At 56.0% G+C, this 10,545-nt stretch overlaps 1 protein-coding gene across 1 annotated transcript in view; it reads left to right on the top strand.

Annotated features, from left to right (window-relative positions):
- The window catches only part of LOC103775436 (metabotropic glutamate receptor 4), a 41,467-nt gene that overhangs the window by 28,821 nt on the left and 2,101 nt on the right, over window positions 1-10,545 (top strand). The window contains exons 6-9 of the mRNA XM_008942891.1: window positions 147-347; window positions 1,229-1,365; window positions 2,306-3,241; window positions 9,089-9,335. Of these exons, the coding sequence (XP_008941139.1) occupies window positions 147-347; window positions 1,229-1,365; window positions 2,306-3,241; window positions 9,089-9,335 (1,521 nt within the window). The remainder of the gene's footprint in view (window positions 1-146; window positions 348-1,228; window positions 1,366-2,305; window positions 3,242-9,088; window positions 9,336-10,545) is intronic.

The raw sequence follows: 10,545 nt of genomic DNA, 5'->3' as shown, positions 1-10,545 counted from the left end.
TCTGTAGTTTTGGGAATGGGCTCAGAGTTTTTAGCTCCTTCAGTCCAAAGCAGGCTTGTTTGCAAGGGTTTGGCCAGAGCAGAGATGTCTCCTTGGGAATGGCTGGGCTGGCAGGGAGGTGACAGCCCTGCTGTGTGTGTCCACAGACCGAGAGCGGATCGGCCAGGACTCCTCCTACGAGCAGGAGGGCAAGGTCCAGTTCGTCATCGACGCCGTCTACGCCATGGGGCACGCTCTGCACAACATGCACAAGAACCTGTGTCCTGGCAAGGTGGGGCTGTGCCCCAAGATGGACCCCGTGGATGGCGTGGAGCTCCTCAAGTACATCCGCAGCGTCAACTTCTCAGGTGGGTCTGCCTGGCCCCGGGGCAGTGGGGAGGAGGGGACCCCTGGGACCTGGGGTCTCAGGTTGTCCCCCACTACGGCTCACGCAGCAGCACCCACAGTTTATTGGTGTTACCATTTGGGACCTGCTGCACTGCAAATGCTGGGTGCAAAGAGGGGGTGGGGTTGCAGGAGGGCTGCAGAGGAGGAGGTGTGAGCTCCCACATCTCCAGGAGTCTTTGGAGAGTGACCTGGCAGCAATCCTGCCCCCACCCTGCTGCCCTGCCTGGTCTGCCCCCTCATCTGCTTGTCTCTGTCACCTCCTGGCATCACGGCTGGCAGATGTCCCCCTGAATCATGCTGCCATGTCCTTTTCTGTCTTCAGATCTCTGGAAATGCATCTTTTCCTCTTTTTTTATCTCCTTAATAAACATTTTCTGTCTCGTCCTCCTTATTACTTCTATTTATCTCTGCTTGGTGATTTCCTCTGTAGTGTCTCTTTTACGTCTTTCCCTCTTGCTTGATTTTTCTCTTCCTTCCTTTCATTAGTGTTTATCTGCACACTTCACTTGATCTAACTTTAAAGCTTCTTTCTCCCCCCTTTCTTAAAAGAAGCACTAAACCAGCTGGTGTAGCAGCACTCGATGCCTGGCACTGCTCCTGGGGGAGTCGATGGGTCGAAGGTCCCTTCACCAGCTTGGGTCTGGGGCTGGTTTCCCTTTCCTCAGTTGCTTCCTCCACCCTGTGCCCACCCTGGCATCATCCCAGCAGCTCGCAGCACTTCCAGCAGTGGGAAACCTCACGCCAAGAGGGAAGCATCAAACCAGATCCTCTGTCACCATCATCACCCAGGGCACCCCGTGCTGCTGGGTGCTGTGGGTGCTGAGCCCCCCCTCTCTTGCAGGCATTGCTGGGACTCCTGTGACCTTCAACGAGAATGGGGATGCACCAGGGCGTTATGACATCTACCAGTACCAGATCAGGAACTCCACTCCTGAGTACAAAGTCATCGGGCAATGGACTGACCACCTCCACCTCAAAGTAAGGCTGGGGGCTGGCTGGTGCCTGCAGCGTGGCCGTGCCCAGGGGAGGGTCCCACAGATTTCTACTGCACCCATCCAGGCCACATATCATACAATCCTAGAATGGTTTGGATTGGAAGGAACCTTAAAACTCATCTAGTCCAACCCCCAGCACTGAGCAGGGACATCCCCAACTAGAGCAGGTTGCTCAGAGCCCTGGCCAACCTCACCTGGGATGTTTCCAGGGATGGGGCAGCGACCACCTCTCTGGGCAGCCTGGGCCAGGGGCTCACCACCCTCAGAGTAAAGAATTTCTTCCTTACATCTCATAGAAATCTGCTCTCAGTTTAAAGCCATTACCCCTCTACATGCCCCTGTAAAAATCCCTCCCCAGCATTTCTATAGGTCCCCTTTAAGTATTGAAAGGCCACAAGAAGGTTTCCTCAGAGCTTTGTCTTCTCCAGGCTGAGCAACCCCAACTCTCTCAGCCTGGCTTCATAGAGGAGATGCAGCAAACCCAGGTGGGAGACAGGGAGCCCATGGGTGTGGAGCTAGGCAGCCAAACCTTGGGGGGGCAGAGGGGAGGGTGACCCTTGAGTACAAACTTGGGGTTCAGCCATGGTGACCCACCATCAGTGTGTGTGACCATATCCCATGGTCTCTGGGCATCTGACTTTGCAGCTCTGATAAGGGATGGAGAAGGCAGAACAGAGCAGAGGGGTCATTCCCAGGGAAGGGGGGACTTTGTTTTAGGCTTTCTGGTGTTGAATCTTCCTAAAAGGCTGATGGAGAGCTTCACTACCCTCCTGTCCCTGATAGAATTGGGGTCCTTCATGGGATGGACTGATGGGGCAGGGGGCCAGCTCTGGGCAGAGGTGGAACACCCCCCAGTGCCCCAGGGCCGCTCGAGAGATCCCCGGCTCAAGCGTCAGTGGGGCTGGTGCCATCTCACCCCACAGGTGGAGAACATGCTGTGGCCGGGGGGTGGCAGCCAGCTGCCCAGCTCCATCTGCAGCCTGCCCTGCAAGCCGGGCGAGAGGAAGAAGCTGGTGAAGGGCATTCCCTGCTGCTGGCACTGCGAGCGCTGCGACGGCTACCAGTACCAGCTGGACGAGTTCCACTGCAAGCGGTGCCACTTCAACGAGCGACCCAACGAGAACCACACCAGCTGCACCCCCATCCCCATCATCAAGCTGGAGTGGAGCTCGCCCTGGGCCGTGGTCCCCGTCTTCATCGCCATCGTGGGCATCATCGCCACCCTCTTCGTGGTCGTCACCTTCGTGCGCTACAACGACACGCCCATCGTCAAGGCGTCGGGGCGGGAGCTCAGCTACGTCCTGCTGACGGGGATCTTCCTCTGCTACGCCACCACCTTCCTCATGATCGCCGAGCCCGACCTGAGCACGTGCTCCTTGCGCCGCATCTTCCTGGGGCTCGGCATGAGCATCAGCTACGCCGCCCTGCTCACCAAGACCAACCGCATCTACCGCATCTTCGAGCAGGGCAAGAAGTCGGTGAGCGCCCCCCGGTTCATCAGCCCCGCTTCCCAGCTGGTCATCACCTTCAGCCTCATCTCGCTGCAGCTCGTGGGCGTCTGCATCTGGTTCATCGTGGACCCCTCCCACTCCGTTATTGATTACGAGGACCAGCGGACTACAAACCCCCACTTTGCCAGGGGCATCCTCAAATGTGACATTTCGGACCTGTCCCTCATCTGTTTGCTTGGGTACAGCATGCTTCTCATGGTCACCTGCACTGTGTATGCTATTAAGACCCGCGGGGTCCCGGAGACCTTTAACGAAGCCAAACCCATCGGGTTCACCATGTACACTACCTGCATTGTGTGGTTAGCCTTCATCCCCATATTTTTTGGGACGTCGCAGTCGGCGGAAAAGGTAAGGGAGGAGGGGAGGAGAGGGCTGGCTGGTGGCCCTGTGGGCTGTAAGGAAGGGGGTTGAGAGAGGTTGATGTGTCCCAAGCAAGGAGGGGTCCTTCTCTGTGGTCCTGCTGGCTTGGGAATGGTGGTGGGAAGAGCTGGTTTGCAAACCTCTTGCTCTACTGGGGCACAGACACTACCGCCTCCAACACCAGTTTCCTTTTCCCATTTTCAGTGTTTTTTCCTCACTCTTCCCTCCCTGGCTTTCCTGCCTCATCTCCTCCCTGTCTCTCTGGTTTTCTGTGCCCGTTGGCCCTGCTACCCTCTCCAGAGATGGGAGCCATGGGTAGCACAGGCTGCTGTGGGGTGGGCTGGGCAAGGATGACTCCCCAGGGCAGCTCCAGGTCCCTGGTGTCACAAGCACCATTTCTACATGGAAAAGGGCCCGAGCTCTGCCCAGCCAACACCTTTTCCTGGTGCCAAGACAGTGATGGAGGCTGGAGACACAGTCCTGCCCTCTGAAATCCCTGAGAGCTGGAAGCAGCAGCGGGCAAGGGCAGAGCAGAGTGGGCAGAGCAAGCCTCTGATGTCCCCTCCTTTGCTAGGATGTGCAGCAGCCTGTGGCTTCTCACTCGGTTCCCACTTTGCTCTGACGTTTCATTATTTTAATGTTTTATCAGTTTTTTACTGTTTGGCAACATGGCACCGACCACTTGCTGCTGGGCTGGGCTGGGGGGAGCGGGGTGGCTCTGTCTCGCTGAGGGATTTGGGGAGTGTGACTCCCAGAGTGACTCTGCACGCAGGGTAGGTGAGGCCAGGCTGGAGAATCCCAGTGGGTGGATTTGTGCTGTGGAACAACTTGTCTGTCTATCCTCAGCTCCTGGAGCTGGAGGGTGGTCCCCGTGCTGGTACCCACGGGACCGAGGCCAGCCCAGATGAAGCTCCATGCTCAAATGAGAGGGATTGAGAACAAAGAAGAAAAAATCTCATGAATGAGACCCAAATCCTCTTTGCCTGCCAGCCAAAACAAGAATCGCATTTATGTTAAATGCAAACAGCTCACGCCTGCCAGCCCAGAGCTGCCTGTGACAAATAAACCTCGGTGCTGCTATTCCCTGGAAATCCCCGGGGTGACCCACTGCCCGGATTCCCTCTCTGGACCTATCCTGAGTGGGATTTTTTTCCCCTGAGCGCCTCCCTGTGATGCTGAGCTGCTGACACCACGGCTTTTGGGAACTTCTGTTGCGAAAGAGCCAGCGGTCGTTTGCTGAGAGATCTTCTGCTGTGGACACCAGTGTTGCAGGCATGTTTCTGCTCTGAGAATCAAACCCTGGAGCTTGAGGAGGCCGGGTCTTCACAGGCACCTTTCACCTTGTCTCAACCAAAAAGTCCCTACCTGGCTGGAAGCGTGAAGGAGAATTAAAGGAAATAAATGGAGCCTTCTGCAGCATTTCCATTTTGATGAGATGGCAGGGGAGATACTAACAAGAAAGCAGGTTTTTTAAGAAATTATTGCAAAACAAAAGCTCCCTTAAAGCCTCCTTAATGTGCTCGGCATAGTGTGGGTAATAAAGATGGAAATGATAATGATTGTAGATTATGCGCAAGGTTGCTCACCTCTTCACTGCAGCTTGTCATGGGATAATTTAGGGCTGCCGAAAGCTGGCTGTCAAGCAGCAATTCCACAATAGGCTCTGCCTCACTTCGGGGGCTTGTAACGTGCAGGGTTTCTCTGTTATTAGGCTGCTAACAAGCTGATTAGAGGCGGAAAAAGTGATGTTCCCAACTCCCCTCGGACGCAGCTCTGCTCCTCAAAGCCTGGCGCTGCCACGGCGCCCGAGGGGGTTGTGGTGTCTGAGCTGTGCTGCTGTGGGAGGGGAGGCAGAGAAAGGTTTGGGTTGGAAGGACTTTTCAAGCTCAGCTAGTCCAACCCCCCTGCAGGGAGCAGGGACATCCCCAGCTAGAGCAGGGTGCTCAGAGCCCCGGCCAACCTCCCCTGGGATGGTTCCAGGGATGGGGCAGCGACCACCTCTCTGGGCAGCCTGGGCCAGGGGCTCACCACCCTCAGCAGCAACAATTTCTTCCTTCTCTCCAGTCTAAATCTCCCTCTTTTCGTTTAAACCCATCCTCCCCTTGTCCTATCCCAACAGGCCCTGCTCAGATGTTTGTCCCCAGCTTTCTGACAGGCCCCTTGAAGTCCTGGCAGGCCACCAGAAGGTCTCCCTGGAGCCTTCTCCTCGCCATGTTCCAAAACCCCAACTCTCTCAGCCTGGCCTCCCAGCAGAGAGGTGCCAGCACCTGAGCTCGGAGCATCTCCAGGCTGTTGCTGGAGGACAGTGGATGCTCTCAGAGGGGCACCCGGAGGAGTCAGGTGCTTGGTGCTGCCTCGGTGCTTTCGCTGCTGTTTCACAGTCTTGGGAGAAGAAGCTCCAAGGGTTGTCCTTGTGCAGTCTGCATGGAGAATCCAGCTCTGAGACATCCTTGGGATGAAAACTGGGAGTTTTGCTCGAGTCCTGAGGATGCCACAGGGCAGAACAATGTCTCCAAATGCTACCTCACACCTCTGCCTCGACCTGTCGGAGCCTGTGGCCGGGGCTGCCTCATGCTCCGGAGGAGTGGGAGAAAAATCTCCAGTTTTATTTTATTTTGCTTTATCTCGTGCCTACCACTTTGCATGGAGGTGGCATATTATTCTAACAAGTCCCCCAAGCTTTTTCTCAAAAGAACCTCTTATCCCTGCCGATCCCAGCGGATTACAGAAATAGCAGTAACAGAGGATCTAAAGAAAGAGACAATTTCCTGCGCTGATAAGGCAGCGGCTGAACAGTGGTGTCATTGTCTGCTCCTCTGTTTATCACATTTGCTTTCAGCGAGGGAAAAGAGGGAGAGAAGAAGGAATGAGGACTAGCCAGTGGTTTGTTCAGCAGTGCTGGATGAGGACTGCGTGGGTTCCCCCTTCCCCAGCACCCGTGGTGTGAAATCTCTCGTAGCTGAGCCAGGCGTGGATGTAGATGGGGAGTTTGCCAAGCAATGGCTGAGATTTGCTGTGGGACAAACAGGAGCTGTGCAGGTCTCTGCCTCGAGCCTGGGCAGGATGAGTTCATCCAGCCCTGGGGTGAAGGTTGAGCACAGAGCTGCCCCTGGGGACTCGTGCTGGCTCATTTTGGGTTGCTGCAGTCCCTTGGTGCAGCAGCATTGTCCAGAATTGGAAGCAGGCTGTGTTCTTTGATCCTGCCCACCAAGGAGTGGGTGCTGATGAACCAGGAGCTGGGACTTCTTTGATAACTGCAGCACACACCTCAAAGGGCTCTGGTGTTGTTAACCGAGGGGCAAAGCGGGGTCCTGGGTTGGAAGCCAATTAAGAGAGTGGGAGCCAAAATTGTGAGAAATGATCCTCTTTTTTTGATGTGGCAGAAGGTGAACTGTGCAGTGCTTTGTGCCTGTGTTTGGACCCCAGGCTAAGAACCTTTCTCTCTGATCTGCAGAGGGGTTTGCTGCGACGTGACGCAGAGCTCTTGAGCTCACCACGGGCTGCAGAAAGCAGTGTTGAGGTGAAGGTGGCCACGGTGGCCCTGGGACACCCCAAAAGGGGTTTGAAGAGATGGAGGGGTGGCTGGTGGCACCCAGGGTCTTGGCAGAGGGGAGTCCCCAGCAGTGCTGGGAGAAGGAGCCCGGGCACGAAGCGTGTGTGGAGATGTCTTGTCTGAGCCTGAGCTCAGCCGCTCGCTCCCGAAACGCCCCCGAGTCCCGAGGCAGGAGTGGGAGGGAGGAAAGATGGAAATCTCTGGATTGTGAAGTAAGACTCCTCCGAAAGGCATCTGCTGAGGAGCAGGAGGGCGAGCAGGTGGGGGAGGCAGGAAGGGGAAGGGCTGGGGAGCTGGAGCCATGCCCACGGGGTGTCACGGTGGTGCCCAGCAGGGTTGTGCTGTTCCCCAGGAGAGGGGTTGGGGTGCCTGGGGTTGGTGTCCCAGTGCTGCTCTCCTGCCTGGCAAGAGTGGTTCTTGTGGTCCAGGACACCTGCAGTGATGTCTGGGAAGTTTCAGTGAAAGCAAAAAAAAAAAACAGTGAGGAAAAAAAAAGAAGAAGAATAAAAAAGAGCAGAAATTCTGGCACAGAGATATGTTTTGACTTTCCTTGCTGAAATGACATTTTTATTTCCAAAAACTGCCTAGATTGACTCTGCGCGCATATACAGGGAAGGTGGAACAAACAAACCAGTGCATGTGACAGCAAGAGGTTTTATTCTGGGGACAAACAAACCTTTATGGTTGACTCAGAACAAGCTTTTGTGCTTTTTCTTTCTTTCAGGTTGAGTTGAAATGCTTTTAGGCCTGTGTGTTTCTGAAGCAGAACAGAGTGAAATGTTTCTTGGGACTGTCACAGCTGGGACCTGCAGGTCCTGGGGTGGGATGACAGCCCTGGCCAGGAGCAGTTGCTTCCTCACGCGTGGGATGGAGCTGCCTCTGTGCTCCTCCTCTCCCCAGGGAGTTGTGTAGAGCCTCTGTGCTCAGCTTCACTCCTCAGTCACCTTTTTTGCTCCATGGACACCAGGAAATGAGCTCCCAGAGGTTGAGTGTGTGTGGCTGGGGAGGTGGGGACCCCCTGCCCTCACTGCTGCTGCAGCTTCTGGGCTCCCCAGGGCTCCTCCAGCTCCTGCCACCTTGCAGGACACTAAATCCCATGTGTGAGTCAGCTGCAGGAGAAACCTTGGACACCATGCTACGACTGAGCCATGGGATAAAGTTCACAAACTGTCCTAAGCCTCCTCCTAAAACCTTGGTAGCAACCTGCAAAACAGCCCTGGTGTCTGAGAACAGGTGGAGAACAAAAAAAGGTGTGTGAAAAGGCACCTGAAGACCCAGAGTCCTCTCCCTGCTCAGCAGGAGCTACACAGTAGGGGAGAGAGGATGCTGGAGAGGATGGAGCAGGGATGCTCCTGGAGCAGGGATGCTGTCAGAGCAGGGATGCTCATGGCAAAGGGATGTTGACAGAGCAGGGATGCTCCTGGAGCAGGGATGCTGTCAGAGCAGGGATGCTCACAGAGAGGTTTGTCTGCTTGGCCTCCTGTGTTGCTCGAGGTGGGGATGGGCGTAGGGAGGGGGGGTCTCTGCCTCTCGTTGCTGCCTGCTTCAGATGCCCCCAGCTTGTGAGGAGCCTGCCAAACGCTTTCCATAGAAAAATGGATTATTCTACACTCAGATTAATGGGCTTTCATTTTGCAAAACATCTGTCACTGTTAGTCCTGGACAGTGAGCGTGAAATTAGTTTTGACTGCAGAAAGGCAACGTCGGTGTGTAATATGTGACTTACATGACAACGGCCCAGGGAGCCAGATGGGAAATGGGAATTACCTGTTGAAGGGAGCAGGGAGAGCTGGGGGTGCCCTGGGCGTGGGTGTCCTCGCTGTGCCCATCACCGCAGCACTGGGCCTCCTGCCCTGCGGCTGGTGGAGCGTGCTGGGAGTGCTGGGAGGAGGGAGGGAGGGTGCAGAGGGCACGAAGGCTCCATCCCTGGTGATGTTTTTGAGTTGGGCTGCTGGCAGGTTGCTGCTGGAGCGTGCCTGAGTGCTGAGAGGGCCCCAAAGTGTGGCTCAGGGCACCAGCCCAGCCTCCCTGTGTATGCAGGTGGGGAAGCAGCAAAAGTGAGCTGAAGGCCTCTCCAGGTGCACTTTGGCCCATGCAACAAGTCGAGCCTGATGTTTAAGATCCAGTACTGTCCATGTTTCCAATCCTGGCTCACCATTCTTCCATCTATTTAACCCCAACGTTTCCATGCTCCCTTATCTCTTCTCCTCCTTTCCCAACGGACCCTTTCTGGACCCTACAGAAGCGTGGTGGGGCTGAGCTCGTGCCCTTGTGTCTTGCAGATGTACATCCAGACCACGACGCTGACCATCTCGGTGAGTCTGAGTGCCTCTGTGTCCCTGGGCATGCTCTACATGCCCAAGGTGTACATCATCCTCTTCCACCCGGAGCAGAACGTCCCCAAGCGCAAGCGCAGCCTCAAGGCGGTGGTGACGGCGGCCACCATGTCCAACAAGTTCTCTCAGAAAGGAGGTTTCCGCCCCAATGGAGAGGCCAAATCGGAGCTCTGTGAGAATCTGGAAACTCAAGGTAGTGTGGCTTGGGCTGGGGTTGGGTCCTGGGCCTCCCGGGGACCGCTGTGGTGCTGGGAAGCCCAAAGCCCTGGCTCACTGGTGGGCTGGAGCCGTGCTGTCCTCTGTGGGCACGAGTGATGCCAGCAGCACTGCTCCTTGGCAAAGGGATATCTCCACTCCCTCCTGCCCCGTGGCTTGGCCCTCTGTCCCCCAGGAGAGAGGGCAGCATGGGGAGGGGTGCTGGGGGCCACTCTGCTCCCTGCCGTGCCCAAAGCCACCCCCAGGAGGGAGCTGTGCTCCAGTTATCTGCTCTCCAGCTGGATTCCTCCCATTGGAGGCATCTCCAACCCCGTTGGAGAGCTCTTGTTGAGCATCACCTCCTCTCTGCTAGCAGGGGAGATTGCCCCGTTGTTGGTTTATTCCCACCCAAGAAATGCTGTTTTCCATCATGCTCAGAGAGGAGGTGTCCTGTCCTCTCTTCAGGATCACTCCTGGTGCTTCCATCCCTCCACAGGCCTGCTTGCATTGTCCCGTGGGAAATGCTGAGTGGGTGGCAGGAGAAAGCCACCCGTGTCCTTTTGGGAAGAGAGGCTGAGGGCTCAGGAAACCCTGAGAAAGTGGGTGTGTGGCTGTTCTGCCTTTGGGTTCCCAAAACCAGAACCTTGCAGGAGGAAGAAGAGGTTGGAGTCGAAGCTGCTAGGGTCCTTTGAGAAAGGAAATCCCATCTGGGCTAAATCTGAAGAAAGCCTCGTGGAAATACAAATGTTCCTGACGTACCAGCAAGAGTTTCTGGGTTCTGGCATGACTGGAATGGAGACCAAAGAGCATTCCCATGGAAATATGGTCCTCCCCTGACAGCATTCCCATGGAAATATGGTCCTCCCCAGCCTGGCAGCGGGCAGGGGACCCTCTGTCACTCTCACTTTGCAAGGGATGCTCCACGCAAGGCTGGGGGTATCTGTAGGCTCCCCATGGAAAGGGCTCTCTGTGACCATGCCAGCCCTGCCCCAAGCAGCCACCTGGTGCCAGACTCCCCGTGGCATCGGTGTCACAGCCTGTGACACTGCGTGCATGACCTTGTCTCCTTCCATCCACTCCTGGCTCCCAGCCAGGGCTCTGCTGGCACTAACATCCCCTTTGCAGCAGCCTGGATGCAGCGAGCATCTCATCCAGGACCTGCACCCCAACATTCCCAGAAGCTTTTGTCTGTGCTGAGCATCCTTGCC

The sequence above is a fragment of the Merops nubicus genome, unplaced genomic scaffold (assembly GCF_000691845.1).
Source record: "Merops nubicus isolate BGI_N331 unplaced genomic scaffold, ASM69184v1 scaffold23300, whole genome shotgun sequence".
Classification (NCBI taxonomy): Eukaryota; Metazoa; Chordata; class Aves; order Coraciiformes; family Meropidae; genus Merops; species Merops nubicus.
Note: the sequence above shows the minus strand (reverse complement) of the source record. Positions and strands in the feature narration are given on the sequence as shown.